This window comes from Aquarana catesbeiana, linkage group LG06 (genome assembly GCF_042186555.1).
Source record: "Aquarana catesbeiana isolate 2022-GZ linkage group LG06, ASM4218655v1, whole genome shotgun sequence".
Classification (NCBI taxonomy): Eukaryota; Metazoa; Chordata; class Amphibia; order Anura; family Ranidae; genus Aquarana; species Aquarana catesbeiana.
Genome location: NC_133329.1, coordinates 273620626 through 273637049, shown reverse-complemented (window position 1 = coordinate 273637049; position 16424 = coordinate 273620626). Strand labels below are relative to the sequence as shown.

Sequence of the window (16424 nt, the reverse complement as noted above, 5' to 3'; positions counted from 1 at the left end):
CAAAATTGCTGCTCATTTACATACAGAATAAGTCATCAGATGAAACAACTCAATCACATTCCAATTTATGACTTTTTTTTAAACAGAGGCTTGTAGAGGCTGCGGATAATGGAAATATAGGCTAAATACATCTATAGAAGCTAATATGTAGCTTTGATTTAAAGTGCTACTAAACCCACAACAATAAAATCAGTCTGTATATGCATGCTTGTTATACTCACTGTGGAACCTAAGGGGTTAATCCTCTGCATTATGTAAAAAAGCTGTTTGATCCTGTCTTCTCTGCTCCTCCCCTTCTTCCACTGTCCCCAAACCATCTCCTGATAGAACAGAGGCTAGGGGACAAGCTTCAGATGCTTAGTTTAGGGGGTATTGCAAGAGAGTTTTTTTTTTCTTGGGAGAGTGCATGTGATCAGCCCAGGGCCAATCAGCAGGGTCAGGGGTCCTGCAGCATTATAGGACAGTCAGAGCAGAGTGAAAACTCCTTCTACAAGTTTTAACCAGACACTGATAAAAGTCAAAGACTGCTCTCACTGCTGATAGATAAGAAAAGGTGTTTAGCAGTTTTTATTTAATAAGCTATTGCATTTCCATGTTCTGTGTACTGTGAGAGACCAGATATAGCGAATGCAGGGTCCTGGGTTTAGTAGCACTTTAATAGCTAATCATGAGCACTGACTTTCCCTGTAAGCTAACAATAATGGAGAAGGCAAAACCAATTAGATTTGTACAATTACTGCAGTTTGCAATGTTTTGGTAGGGAGTTTTTTTTTTTTGGATAAACTATAATTATGTAAAACGTGCATTAAATAAAGCTTTTTATGTTGAATAAAAATTGGTAATCATTCTAAAAAGCATAGTTACCTTCAGTACCTGTAGGTTCACTAATTTCCTCTTCTGGAACCACAATTGTTGTAGTTTCCTCAGTTTTGATAGTAGGCTTCACTGTCTCTGAGGTAGGCTTGGTTTCTGCCAAAAAAAAAGTGAAATATGAGTTGTGACAAGCAATGCTTTAAGGATATTATGCAAGCGACAACATTTACAAATTATATGACTAATGCAAATTCAATTAGGACTCATTTGCTTAATCCTGACATAACCTGAGGGGTACATTTCCAACAAATGAACAACATTAGTAAACCTAAATACCATTTTTCTTAAAAGGTCCTAACTTGCTTATGAAGTGTTTACATGACAACAACTGCTGCTCATACTTGCCCACTTATCCATTTGTTTCACTAAAGACATCAACGCCTCCCACTGAAGCCAATGTCTAATATTACAACCCTTACATAACATAGTTTGAAGTCTGCTAATGTTACTAATGGCTGCTTGCTTTCAAAGTAACTTTTTGGTTGAAAAGATTGTTTGCCATTTTCAGCAAACAAATGCCCAGTAATGATTATATATATATATATATATATATATATATATATATATATATATATATATATATATATATATATATATTAACAACCCTCTCCAATATTCTAAAAAGCATCTTTGAAGTCAGAATCTAGATACCCTAAACTGTTATTTTATGCATATTGCATCTAAGAGGGGTAAAACCTGGGTAAACCGAAAATACGAACAAAGGAGTTAAATACTCACACAGGGGTTGATTTGAGTACAAAATCTGGTGCAGTTCTTAATAGAAACCAATCCGCTTCCAGGTTTTTTCTTTTCTTTTTTTGTCAAAGCTTAATTGAACAAGATGAAGGTAGAAGCTGGTTGGGTACCATGCACAGCTGCACCAGATTGTGCACTCTTCAGTTTTAGTAAATCAACCACACAGTGACCAATCAGGTGTTGTCTTTTTTTAAATCTTAGTTTTCTATTGTCATGTTTTTCTTCTAACAAGCCAGACAAATCTGTGGTGGTACTGAAGGAGTTAACTAATGTTCTTACTGGACTATTACATCCATGTGTTCTACACTGAGAAACCAACTCCAATGAAAGCTGAACTTGAATGGAACAAAAACCTGCCAAAATCTCTGATGTGAGGATAATTTGCTTTAACAAAATAGAAAAAAAAGGACGCTTTGATCCTTATTCCCTCTTTGGTAAGAAGTTTCGTTATAAACTAACGGTAGTTGTCAGTCTTTGTTCTAGTTTGCAGATCTCATGTTTGCCAATGGATTTGAAAGACTGAAGCAATACTATAAAAGGTAATGTATTTATTCTGCAGTTAGGATTAGCAGATGGCTCTCAATTTAATGCCAGGTTGCTGATTTTTAAAGTAGAAATATCTCTCCAGATGCCTATATATGTTTAACTCCAACTAAGTCTGTGTCATGCCCTGAGCATTTTCTCTGCTCTTCTATCCTCTACTATCATCACTACAAGTAAAAGAGAGGTAGGGGAAGAAGGAATCGGTGAAACAGACAGGGAAAGATTCGTTATAATAGTCTGAAATTACATTCCACGTGTATCCTAGATAAAATTGTACGAAGATGTCATTTGAACAGGCAAGAATGTATCTTTATATACTCAGTATCCGTGCTGCCTGATACTTCAAACGCAGCCCGAAGGAATTGTTGGACGGTGCGCTTATAAAAGGAATTTTTGTTCCGTTGGTGAGATGGCTGGAACTAACAGAACTGAACTAAACAGCAGAATACAATATTAGACCAGTGTGCACCTCCAGACTCTTGTCTAGGACAACTCATATGGGAAAACTTAACACTATCTGGCCCAGGGATCTGTTTCTTATAATCTCCAGAATGGAGTCTTCCGTTCTCTTTACCCCTATGGCATATCCTATGTCCTCAGCTAGGCAATAAAAAAATATCTATAAATATTCCTTATCCAAATGCCAATATTAAACGCGATGGCAAATAAATATAATGTCTGCCCTAGTGGAAAAAATGTTAGGGATGGCTTAACAAATCTCCTGTGGGCATCCATGTACTGTTTTGAGGTTTTAATGGTGCATAAATGTAAGACAAGACTGGAATGTCCAGTATATAAAAGAGCCACCTGGTCACACTCTAACTGAGGAATGCATAGCTTCTTTCCTGCTACAACTGCCAAGAAAAAACTCACTTAGTACTATAGATAAATAAATACTCTCAAAATTGTCTGCTGTAAACTGTTGCTAAGAAAAAAATTAGAATACTTAAGGTGTCAAAAAAACTTAAAGTCTATGCTGAGGAACAAAATGCAACATGAATACATCTCTGCAATATACGCTCATTTCCCCATATTTCATGCATTTAAAGACACTGCTAGTGCAGATAAATACCTGTTAATCTGCTTGAAATGCACTCAGGTCCTAATTTCTTGTGGCCTGACAACACACAGCAATTTTGTGGACTGAATGGTGTCATCCCTGCCCTGTTGTATTTAGGCAACCTTCCCACTTCTCATCTCCACAACATAGGGTCTAATTGTTTTCTAGATAAGAACTGGGAGGGCTAATTAGAGTCCTTTAGATAACACAGGAGAGCTTTGAATTTCTAACATTCTCAAAAGATATTTTTGGCAGTTATTACGCAGATATAACAAAACACTTCTCATTGTATATTTAACAGACCAAAAGTGTTTAAAGAAGAGAATTTATTTGTTAGGGTTTACATATACTTTAAACATTCATCTTATACTACCATTCTGAACACACAATTCTTTTCTTTCACTATACTTACTCATCCGGTTTAATGAATGAGTACAATTTTGCTAATATTATAAATAACTGCCTGTCGTGCTTTTATAGAGAACAGTTCTCATCAGTCTTCTTGCTCTTGTAGAGCTTGCAGTCAGATATCTCTATAACAGATACACATATAGAGACCAAAAGAGCTATATCTAAAATCCCTGTGTCGCAACACAGCCCCACAACACCACAAGCTTTTCTTTTATGTTTATCGAAGAATAAAAAGCAACTTTATACCCAGGATAACCAATTAGAAGCATTTAGGTGCAATGTAAATTGTAACTATCTGGCAAGCTTAATCCATTTGTAGTCATATTGATGCTCTCTGTATCAATTTATTATAGCTATGAAAGCTATCTACTACAAAGCAAAACTATACTGTCATTCTACAAGTATTAGGCCTTATTTTACATTTATCATTCCACACATATTCTGAAAGAGATTCAATCAAATTACCTAATTACACCCAGTGTATTACATTATGTAACTCATAACATAAAGTCGGCCTTGAAATGAAGTATGCAATGAAAATGCACCTGAACTACTCAGGTTTCCCATTTCCATTATTTAGGTTCCTCACATCTAGAAAAATAAGCAGAAGAGCTTCTGTTTTCCAATTCATGGGTTACAGGTTCTCTTTATAGCCCACACCCTCCCATCAATACTTACTCTTTTCATGTTGCCCTATACTTCATATTGCCCACTATTGCCCCAAATATAATGCCCTGTGTAACTTATGTACCAGTTTGAGTCAAGAGCTTACACATTGCTAAGGCTTTCACCTTGTCCCCATGTGACAGTGCATGGCTCTAGCAATTGGCCAGTCAAGTGAAGTGTATTATAGAAAGCAAGGGAAAAGGTCGAAGAGCTCCAGCAGATGAGGACATGGGTCATAAAGAGAACTTGTTCCTTTGATTGGTATGGGCAAATGACATACTATAATTTAACCTTCCTGTATTCCATTCACCTGGTAATTAGTAGCAGGGCCTTAATGCGATATAACATGTGATACAGCCAAGCCTGCCATTTTTGATTTCCAAAAAAAAAACCAAACAGCTGAAATTAGCACATTACAGCTACAGCCTGCCGTTTAATTCTAGTTCAGCATATAAGCACTTGTCCAGTCTAATATAAAAAGTATAATTGCAAATATTTTAAAATCTTCCACTAATATGATTTCACTATTGATGTGAACATCTTCAGAAAAACATTTTCTTATTCTTTAGGAGTTAACAATCCTATTTAAAGAAAAACGTCATTTACGTCAAAATATTGTTTATAAAAATTACGTTTGATGCTGAATTCCATATTTGCTGTGAGACTGAACTCAGTGAGCAGAGACTAAGGCTACTTTCAGACTGGGGCGGGCAGGCATCTGCGATAAAACGGCGCTATTTTTAGCGTTGTTTTAGCAGTGCTATTCGGTCGCTAGCGGGGCAGTTTTAACCCCCGCTAGCAGGTGAAAAAGGGTTAAAACCGCCCGCAAAGCGCTGCTGCAGCAGCGCTATGTCGGTTGTTCTGGCGGTGCAGCCTTATTGTTTTCAATAGGCAGGGGCACTTACAGTGCTGCAAAGATGCGGCTTGCAGGAAGTTTTTTACCATCCTGCAAGTGCACCGCTCCAGTGTGAAAGCCCTCGGAGAGACAGGAGAGGCTCTTTACTGGCGCTATGCAGGTGCTATTTTTAGCGCTGTAGCGCCTGTAAAGTGCCTCAGTGTGAAAGTAGCCTAAGTGCCGGTTCACACAGGGGCGGCACGACTTGCAGGTCGCCTCAGCGAGGCGACCTGCAAACGACTTCTGAGGCGACTTGCAAAACGACTTCTGTATAGAAGTCTATGCAAGTCGCCCCAAGTCGCCCCCAAAGTAGTACAGGAACCTTTTTCTAAGTCGGAGCGACTTGCGTCACTCCTATTAGAACGGTTCCGTAGCACAGAACGGGAGGCGACTTGTCAGGCGACTAGGTCGCCTGACAAGTCGCCCCTATGTGAACCGAGCCTAAGGATGAGCCGAACACCTCCCCCCAGGTTCAGGTCACACCAGAACTTGCGAACATGAAAAATCAAAAGTGCTAATTTTAAAGGCTTATATGCAAGTTATTGTCATAAAAAGTGTTTGGGGATCAGGGTCCTGCCCCAGGGGACATGGATCAATGCAAAAATTTTTTTTAAAAACGGACGTTTTTTTCAGGAGCAGTGATTATTTTAATAATGCTTAAAGTAAAACAATAAAAATGAAATATTCCTTTAAATATCGTGCCTGGGGGGTGTCTATAGTATGCCTGTAAAGTGGCGCATTTTTCCCATGTTTAGAACACTACCACAGCAAAATGACATTTCTAAAGGAAAAAAAGTCATTTAAAACTGATCGCAGCTGCAATGAATTGTCGGGTCTCGGCAATATAGATAAAACTCATTGAAAAAAAGGCATGGGTCCCCCCCCAGTCCATTACCAGGCCCTCTGGGTCTGGTATGAATATTAAGGGGAACCCCGAACCAAAAATTAAAACAAAATTTGCGTGGGGGTCCCCCCAAAATCCATACCAGGCCCTTCAGGTCTGGTATGGATTTTAAGGGGAACCCTGCGCCAAATAAAAAAATAAACGGCGTAGGGGTCCCCCCAAAATTCATACCAGACCCTTATCCGAGCACGCAACCTGGCAGGTCGCAGGAAAAGAGGGGAGGACGAGAGAGCCCCCCCCCCGAACCGTACCAGGCCACATGCCCTCAACATGGGGAGGATGCTTTGGGGTCCCCAAAGCACCTTGTCCCTAGGTTGATGGGGACAAGGGCCTCATCCCCACAACCCTTGCTCGGTGGTTGTGGGGGTCTGCGGGCGGGGGGCTTATCGGAATCTGGAAGCCTCCTTTAACAAGGGAGCCCCCAGATCCCAACCTCCCCCTATGTGTATTGGTAACAGGTACATTGTACCTCTACCATTTCACAATAAAAGTGTCAAAAATAGTAAAAAAGAAATGAGACACTTTGGGGCAAGTCCTTTATTAAAAATTTAAAAAATAAAAATGTCCCGCGATGTGGGACCCCAAAGCATCCTCCCCATGTTGAGGGCATGTGGCCTGGTACGGTTTAGGAGGAGGGGGGGCGCTCTCTCATCCCCCCTCTTTTCCTGCGGCCTGCCAGGGTGCATGCTTGGATAAGGATCTGGTATGGATTTTGGGGGGGACCCCTATGCTATTTTCTTTTTAATTTGGTGCAGGGTTCCCCTTAATATCCATACCAGACATGTATCATTGCATTGATACATGTCCCCTGGGCCCAGGTCCCCAAACACTTTTTATGACAATAACTTGCATATAAACCTTTAAAAGTAGCACTTTTGGTTTTTCATATTAGTGTCCCCTAGACTTTAACAGGGTTCCGCGGCTTTCAAATTTGCCATGAACACTGCATAATGTTCGTTGTTTGTCGAATGTCTGAAGAACCAAAGTTCGGCCCGAACTTATGCTCGGACCGAACCGTTCGCCCATCCCTAGTTGAGACATACTTAGAGAGTGAGGCGGTTGGTGTGAATGGGAACTGGCCAGGAATAGTTGCTAATTAACAAGCGGAAGGTGATGAAGGCATTTCCTTTTCCAAAGAACCACATCTATCCAGCTTTATAAATAACTCCTGTGAAAGGAAGCCTGCCATTCACATGCCTATAGGCCTCATAACCACAGCTCAGAAATGAAGCAAGCAGAAACAGCTATCACAGACTGCCTTTACTATATATGTGGCTTTATGATGTACAGTAATGCTATGGGGTTCTTCGATAAGAGGATGGCAAAAGCCACATACAAGTTAGTTGTGGTCAGCTTCACAGTGGAACTCAGCCCTATTCTTGTTAAATACACTATGTATGTTTAGTTACATAAACATGAGTTAATAAAGGGAAAACATGATAACCATGAAATGATGTTGTTTTGCTAACATCTTTAACATCTTATACAATTCATGAATAATCAGTAATGGAGACCAACCTTTAAGAATTTTCCTGTGTTATGTTTTCAGACTTCCCTTTCAGAAGTATTTCCTTTTGTCTAGCCTGGATCCTTTTTAATAACTACTTGTTACGCCTATAATAACTTCCTCACATCATCGTAATACCCCTATTACAGACAATTATGTTTCAATACTGAAAACACTGGAATAGCAGGGGCCCATGCAGAAACCAAGTGGGCATCTAATTAGGTTATTTATCATGCTAACACGCTTGTTAAAAACAACACAGGAAGAGTTGGGAGACTGGCAAAAGAAAGTTTTGTCAATATTCACCAAACAAAAAATATAGTTCTTTGGGCTCTAAGAAGGCCACACACACAGACAGACCTTTTATTCAATTATAGAGCAAGATAGATAATGAATCAAGCAAAAAGGACTACGATAGCAGAGAAAAAACATCTGGAAAGTAATTTAGCTTCATTAAAATTTTGAGCATGTTCAAAAAAACATGCATGTGCAGGTCAGCTGAACAAGGGATCTTCAGTGGTCCAATGATTTGTAAAGGAATACATGATCAAATCTATCAACCTTGAGTGCCTTCTTGGTAATGACAGTGCATTAAACACAGATGAATTTTTATCTGGAGCCATAACAATAATAACCCCAACAAAAAAGCCATTTCTGCTTCCAGAGAATGTTTTACTAAAAATATAAAGCAATGTCATCTTACAGTAAGCCCTACTGATACGTGCATTTAATTGAATTTTGATTGTAGAAAGGTCAATATTCCCGTTAATGTAGTTTCTAATACCAGCATTAACAGAGACCTTGAGGTTAATATACTGAAATGACACCTGAATGTGAAAAGCTTCATGAAGTAAAACTTACTATTGTGAAAGGTATGCTCATAACCTAGACGACAGCGAACAAATGGAACCTGTGTTGAAGGTGTCAAATTGTCTGTAGCTAATCTTTGGCTAGTAGTTTTTCTTTTTAAAATTTCCAACCACACGCAGATCTTGACAAAAAAAATATTTACTATGTACAGCTGTAAGAGCAGCTGATTGGTGTGTGACGACAGAATTGTCTGTGTTTCTCCCTATTTCACCACAGCACAGAACATTTGTGAGAGATAATGGAAACATGGGAAAAAAAATGAGCAGACTGCAGTGAGCGAAATAGAAAGTGAACGAAGGCGAAAGCCCCCCTTCTGAGCACAGACCAGCAAAAAGAAAGTCCAGATTGAGACGCCCAGCAGTACCATAATTGAAAGCAGACACTAGGAACTTCAAAAAAGATCCATACCAGATGCAGGGCATGACTCAGAGAAGCGGAACAGATCAGAGGGAAGCTGGACCTAGAGAATGAGTCGTAAGGTGTTCAGTATTTCTGAACAGCTGCCATTTTATTTTGTCTGGGCACTTCTTTCTAGTCATTTAAGCAACCTCGGAATAATATTCCCTATTTATTTTTGAGTACATCCAACTGAAAATAAGGTGAGAGATGGAGAGCAAATGTCATCCAAAAGATACCCCAAAATTTTGGAAGGCGGGTATATGTGCGTACAAAGTTCCAATCAACCATGCACCCTCCTGTCTCAGTTGCCAAAACCTGGCAAAACAGGACTTACAGATGTGAGATCTTCAACAGCCACCTTTTGTCTATGGTTAGCTTAACCTTAACCAAGCATTCCCCCATAGCATCGTCTTGCTAAGGGGGCACTTGGCAGGGGGGAGGAGCAGACAGTGTGGCAGGGGACATAGGAAGAGTAGGATTGGGGCTGTTCTATGCAAAACCATTGCACAGAGCAGGTAAGTAGAACATCATTGTTATTGCAAAAAAAAGTTAAAGTACAACACTTGTAGATCAAGGAAAATAGCACTGCTCCAAGCATAGTCCTCTGTAATTGTTATGTTACAGAACAACTTTAAATACATTTGGTGTATTTGGCAAATGCACACATCTTATTATCTTACAATAGAACAATCTACCCAAATGCCCCATTTACCATAGATGACATTCCATGAGAATAAAAATACATTACGGAATGAACAAGCCCAAAAATACTGGATACTGCAATTTTGGGTATTGACACATTTATTTATCTATAACACGTCTTTTGTTTCTTTGTAATTTATGCATCCTATTGGCTGCACATAACTTACAACAGGGATAGCACAAATTAGTCTGGTTGTGGTTGCCCATAGGTTTCCTCTTTCATTGTATTAAAAATTAGATTAGTATTCTGACTATTCACTATGGGCAACAACTCCAGTTTTGTGCCCAATTTTTCTAGTTACACTAAACAGTCATGAGGGTTACAATGCCAAATGATACCATCAAATCTCCCCAGTGGGGTCTCCAGGAAGAAGAATAAACAAATTACTGCAAACTTTAGAACATGACATTAGGGCTATGGTGGGAGGAGAAGAATCACAAACAACTGCAGGAAAATCACACCTTTAAATGTGGTGCAAACCAAATTAAAATGACAAATTGTTGAAGCTACCATAAAACTTACTATAGACAGCATTTTTGAAATGTCAAAGGAGGCATTATAATTGATTTTTGAATGCCAGAACTCTAACACCTAATTTTAAAGGTTATTCCATGTCATTCTATATATGAATGACCTGAGGAGGTTATATATTTTTCCTCGCACAGTATACTGACTCAATGCTTGATAAACTTCTTTATCCCATTAAATGGGTTAAAGGAAGATATAGGTCATTTAGGGATGAGTGATTAGTGTTTTGCTAACCAAAGCAATGTGGAATTTTACAGTCTCCAGTGGAACATTAGACAGCAGCGTACTAGGGAGTTAAAAACCATGACCAAAGAGTCTCTTCCTTTAGTGACCCGAAGACATCTGATATATTCAACCTTTAGTCATCGAGAACCTCAGCCTAGAGTTAGCCAGCCATTAACCTCTGGCAGCTGTACTCTGATTTCTGAAACTTGCGGAAAAGGAAGGAACGTGGAGGTGCCAGTTGTCTACTTCACTCACATAGTCCAAAGATCAAAACTGGCATGTAATATCGAGGGAAGAGATTTGCTTTCAATTTTCTTAAAGTAAGAATAAGGTGAGGACAAGCAGGATTAAGAAGTCAGCACTCGTATGTCTCTGTATTCTATGGAATGAAACTATTATGTCACAGCTGCGAATAGACAACCTTCATTTGCAACTAAGTACTTCTTATTCTGTCCCATGTAATATCAATACACATTTTATTAGTACAGGCTATAAACTATAATATGCAATCAGTGAAACTTAGGTCTTTCATAGATGGCTCGTTTCTAACTGCTTTTAATTAGAGATAAAGGAATAACTTGCTTTTATTGTGATCACCAGGGCCAAAGAAATGTTTTTTATTTGACTCAGGAGACCAGTGCAAGCAAAGTGAAGGATTGTTTTAAATACCTTTGGGAAAAGGACATTTCTTCTTTGTTGGCAGAGCTTTAGAAGGCTGCTAGTGGTACACAGATTGATTATATTACTAGCAAAAATCTGCCCAAACACGGCTTGCAGTCAGGGTTCTATTTTCCATAATAGCACAAGCCAATACCTAAGGCAGCAAGGTACAGGGTAGGGGCAGTGCCAAGCCTTAACATCTGGGCATTGGTGGCTAAATTCAACAAGAAAACTGTAGTGTTAAGGGGTGAAGTGGATGCTACGGAGAGTCAAAAGGCTCTTTATAGTTCAGGAAAACCCAAACCAATCCTTCTTTTCTCTTGTTTGGTCGTCTGTAAAATTAAAAGGGAGCTCTCAGCATAAAGCAGGTAGTATGCTGCCCCCAATAGCTTGTACTATATAATCATATGTCACCAGAGGAAGAGCTCATAGAAAAGGGTACCATCATCCAGGTGTCTACAGCAGTGTTTCTCAACCTTTTGTCAGTCAAGGCACCCTAAAATTATGCACAATCTCAGGGAACCCAATTCTTAAATGTAAAAAATAAATAGTTTTACATAACAAAGCAACATCCATGCATGTAGGACACCCGACATGACTTATTCTTCCAAACCATACACACCTATGCACACTGGTACTGACTGGTATTGCAATGTTTCTCTCCCTTACTCAGCTAATGTGACCCCAGTGCTTAATGAGAGAGCCAGTGAATGGGCAAACAAGGATGCCGTGCAGGCACTCAACGTCCTCCTTTTTTGTCCAATTTTTAGGCATTCTGCCAAGGCATCCCTGAAGAAATCTGAAGGCCCACCAGGGTGCATGGGCTCCCTGGTTGAAAAGGGCTGGTCTAGAGCAGCATAATGTCAATTAAAAAAGAGCATGGGGATCCAATTCATTGATTGATCTTTCAGTATAAGTTAAGTCAAATTGGCAGCCATTACCAACTGCTCCATGTTTCTCCAGATTTCCTTCCTCAATCCCTTATACATTAGCCTTTTTTGTTTTGTAGCCCAGAGTAACCATTTGGATAATAGCTTTAGGATACTATCTAAATTGTGCTCACGTAAATGGTCAAAAGAGTAGTTTCTACTAGGGAATAGTATCTTGCTTACTTTTTTTTATTTATTTAAATCTTAAAGATTTAGATTTCCTAACAAAAACTATAAATCTGCATCAATGTTATGACAAATACAGGAGAATGAGTTATGTGCTCAGGGTGACCACTGAAGAGTTATATATTATAAGGACTACTCTTCTTTATTTCCTGTAAAGGCAGTCAAGGGAGATGTGTTTCCCAGATGTGCTGAAGGAAAGCTCCAGAGGCTGTCCATGAAGCACATCTGGAGAGCAGATATTGGTTTTCAATGTTTCAATGGCACATTTTGAAGCAAGCTTCTTTCAATATACAATATCACAAAGAATTCTCTGATCTATATTATTTTCTGGCCCAGCTTGCCTACCCAGGTATCTTGAATGGGTGGTTGTAGTTAGGCTATAAAAATAAAGCCTTTGTTTCACTTAGAAAGGGAAATTGCTCAAGGGTGAGTTGGATGATATTAACACATCTTGGAAATAAATACAGTTTCTATATAAAGACAGTGTTTGGACTGTATGTACACCTCAAGGCTGCTCGTCTTTAGAAAAACAGAAGACAGCAGGAAAACAAAAGATATGAAGATGTATTAGCAGCAGTTAAAGTACAATTTCCTGGTTAAGAAATAAATAACACAAAGCTAAAAACAATAATAACAGTGTTATAATAATAACAAAGAAAGCCATTACTAGCCTATATCAAACAGTTGACGTTTAATCTATCTTGACAGTTTAATAATAAGAACACATGCAAAACAACCACCTTTTAAGAGCCAAGGAAACAAAGAGAAGAAGCATAATGATTTAAATACAACAGAATAAAAATGACGTTGTATACCAGACTGATATATTAAAAATTTAGCAGTAAACATGAAAGACTGAGGAGAAAGTAAATCTTTCTGAATATATTGAATTATGGAAAATGGAATTTGTCTACCCAGCTATAAATATATCTAAGCTACAAATATGCTGTTGTGAGAAAAAATTTGGAAACCCATAGAATATTCTGGATTTCTGCATGAATTGCTTATAAACTGTGATCTGAGCTTCATCTATGCTACAATAATAATCAGTCTAATTTAACAAGAATATATAAGAAAAAGTGGAAATTAGCCAATATCTCACTAGTGGTTAACACTGTTGGGATTTAATAGGCCAACAAGACAGCATCCCTGGTAATTGCTGACCCCATGGAGGGTTTGATCCAAGTGACCCAAATGCATATAAAAAGAGTTGGGGGAATGAACCCCAAATAAGAAGTCACAGCAGGACCATGCAGCTTAATCACGGGACTAAGCTGTATGGTCCTGCTGTGACTACTTATTTGGGGTTCTGTCCCCCAACTCTTTTTTCTAATTTAACAAGAAACACCTTAAACATTTTAGATTGCTATATCTTTACGGAAATCGCATACTTTAGAATGGACAATTTAGGGTCCTGTCCTCAATCCCATTGAAATGCTGTGATGTGATCTGAAGCAAATGACTCAAGCAGCACAACCCAAAAACATATGTGAACTAAAAAAGTTTTATTGATGAGCTGAATAAACCTTGTAAGACCTGCCATGTCTTACTGAAGATTCAACTGTGTTTCGCTGAGGTTGTTGTGAATTAAGCAAACTCCACTAAGGCCGGCCATACATGGGTTCGAATTTCGAAAGAATTTTCTTTCGCAAATCTTATCTAAGAATTTTTCTTCGGATTTTGAGCCTTTAGTGGGCCGCAGCAAAGACTGATTTGAGTGCGGACATCAAATTTGAGTGATCGGGCATGTTGGAAATTTTTTGAAAGACAAACGATTTTATAACCAATGATGGGAGAATCGTGTGAGAAATATAATCGAAAAAGAAATGCACATGAGCACAAGAAAGGAAAATTCCCAGGAAAGAAAGAAGATTCCCGGCCATGAAAACTATTTTCTGTAGCAACATGAGGTGAAATTGAAGGCTTGGTTGGTCAAAATTTCAGATTTTTGAAAGAAAATTTGCTCGGAATTTGACTCATGTATCTGTCAAGGATAAGAGTTCACCTTTCCATCAGAGATCATGATTTGGCAGATAATTTCTGTAATTAAGACATATTAAAATTTTATATATATATATATATATATATATATATAGATATACATATATGTATATCTATATATATATATATATATATATATATATATATATATATATATATATATCTCTATATATCTATATGTATATAGATATATATATATGTATATATATATATATCTATATCTATATATAGATATAGATATAGATATATCTATATATAGATATAGATATATATATATACAGTATTTTTTTATTATTAATAAAATGTCCTTACCTGTTCTGTCACAACCCAGTATCTCCATCCTCATGCCCATGCCAGCTGGAGACCACCTTTCTGGATAAACGCGGACAAACTGTGCAGCCACTAGCTCAAATCTTCGGACCTCTGGCGTGTCATAGTGCATATTGCCCTCAAACAACTACAAAACCATAGAGCAGACATAAAAAGTCATAAAAAGGGCAATTGAATGAATTTATTTACACAAAATATACCTTTTTGCACTGATAAATTTAGAAAGAGAAGATAGCTGAAAGTGTTCTTAGTTTTCTAAGCATGATAAATATTTGTACATACCTTGGCCTGCTCTGTTTTTGGATCCTTCACAAACTCCCAATCGTTTCCATTCAAGCTGTATCCGACTTTAAATTTCCTAACAAATGCTCTATTTTCAGTGCTGGTGTCTCCCCCGCGAGCTCCCTGTATAATGATCCCTTTAACGGTTTTCACTGCACCCAAATCCACTTGCAGCCATTCCTTTCCTGCATCTTCAGCAGTTATATGAGTAAACCAGCCTGATCGACTGCTGACCAATCGTGCTACACCAGGCTGCCACAGGTATTCCCTGGCAGAAGAAGCTGTAATTTGGGAGTCTGAAATAAGGCCTGACATCATCCCCAACATATTAGAGCAAGGAGAATCTAGAAAACCATAAGAGAAAGATGATTAGAGTGAAAAATCCCAATATGTTTGACCAGTTAACTTTACAGGACAATAAACTAGACTACACATATAGCACAATAAATAAAAGAAAAGCATTGCTTTTATTTTAAGTCAAACTCCACCCAATTTTTTCCTGCTTTGAATAGAGTGGGAAAAGTTTAGAACTTCTGAGAGCTTTTTATTGCCATCTGTGTCTCTATTGGGGGATAGGCAGTACTAGGAGATTTATGGGAGAGTGAAAAACGGGTAGAATTTCTGCCACAGCTCTTAGTGCTAGCCATTCTTTCCTTACTACAGCACCTCTTATTTCTTGCATGGTTGTCACTGGGACAGGAAGTTTGGATACATCTCTTTAACAGTCAAAAATCAAAACCTAATCATAGAAAGGCCAGCATAGCAGAGATAAATCCAGATTTTATTACAGTCCTAGATGAGAATAAGAACACCAACTTTTCAAGCAACCTTCTTTTTCGAGGCGACAAGCAGAGACAATATGAGCAATTTTTTTATTCTGATTTGAGATTTTAGTAAGCTTTTTATCTGGATTTTACCTGCGCTGGCTTTCTCTACTATTGAGATTTCATGATAGCACCGTTTTACCCCTACATAGGGGTTTATTAAAGGTTTATGTTATATGGTTGATATAGCTTAAGGTACAGCATCCTAACGGAAATATAACACTTTCTCCACTCCATCTAAAAGTAAAGAAAAACCTTTTGGCTGGATTTGGACTTTAAAGTGGTTGTAAAGTCAGAAGGTTTTTTTTTATCTTAATGCATTCTATGCATTAAGATAAAAAGCCTTCTGTGTGCAGCGGCCCCATCCCTGTCCAGCGAGGTCCACAAGTGTCTGGGCCATCCAAAACTCTCCTCCTGATTGGCTGAGACACAGCAGAGGCACCACAGGCTCCCACTGCTGTCAATCAAGTCAGTCAGCCAATCAGGAGAGAGATGAGGCAGGGTTTTTTTTTTACCAAAAATATGTAGCAGAATACAAATTGGCCTAAATTGATGAAGAAATTTGATTTTTTAATTTTTTTTTATTGGGTGTGTTTAATAGCAGAAAATAAAAAATATTGTTGATTGCCTTTTTTTGTTTATAGCGCAAAAAATAAAAACTGCAGAGGGATCAAATATCCCCAAAAGAAAGCTCTATTTGTGGGAAAAAAGGACATCAATTTTGTTTGGGTGCAACATTGCACGACCACGCAATTGTCAGTTAAAGCAACGCAGTGCCGTATCGCAGAAAATGGCCTGGTGAGGAAGTGGGTAAATGCTTCTGGGGCTGAAGTGGTTAAAGTCCAACTTTCTGTTTAAATTAGCTAAATACA

The 16424-nt window shown here is 38.3% G+C and overlaps 1 protein-coding gene across 2 annotated transcripts in view; it reads right to left on the bottom strand.

Annotated features, from left to right (window-relative positions):
* The window catches only part of NRP2 (neuropilin 2), a 190604-nt gene that overhangs the window by 56937 nt on the left and 117243 nt on the right, over positions 1-16424 (bottom strand). For both annotated transcript variants that reach the window (XM_073633367.1, XM_073633368.1), the window contains exons 9-11: positions 14729-15072; positions 14429-14573; positions 865-969 (exon numbers count right to left, since the gene is read on the bottom strand). In XM_073633367.1, coding sequence (XP_073489468.1) covers positions 865-969; positions 14429-14573; positions 14729-15072 — 594 coding nt within the window. The remainder of the gene's footprint in view (positions 1-864; positions 970-14428; positions 14574-14728; positions 15073-16424) is intronic.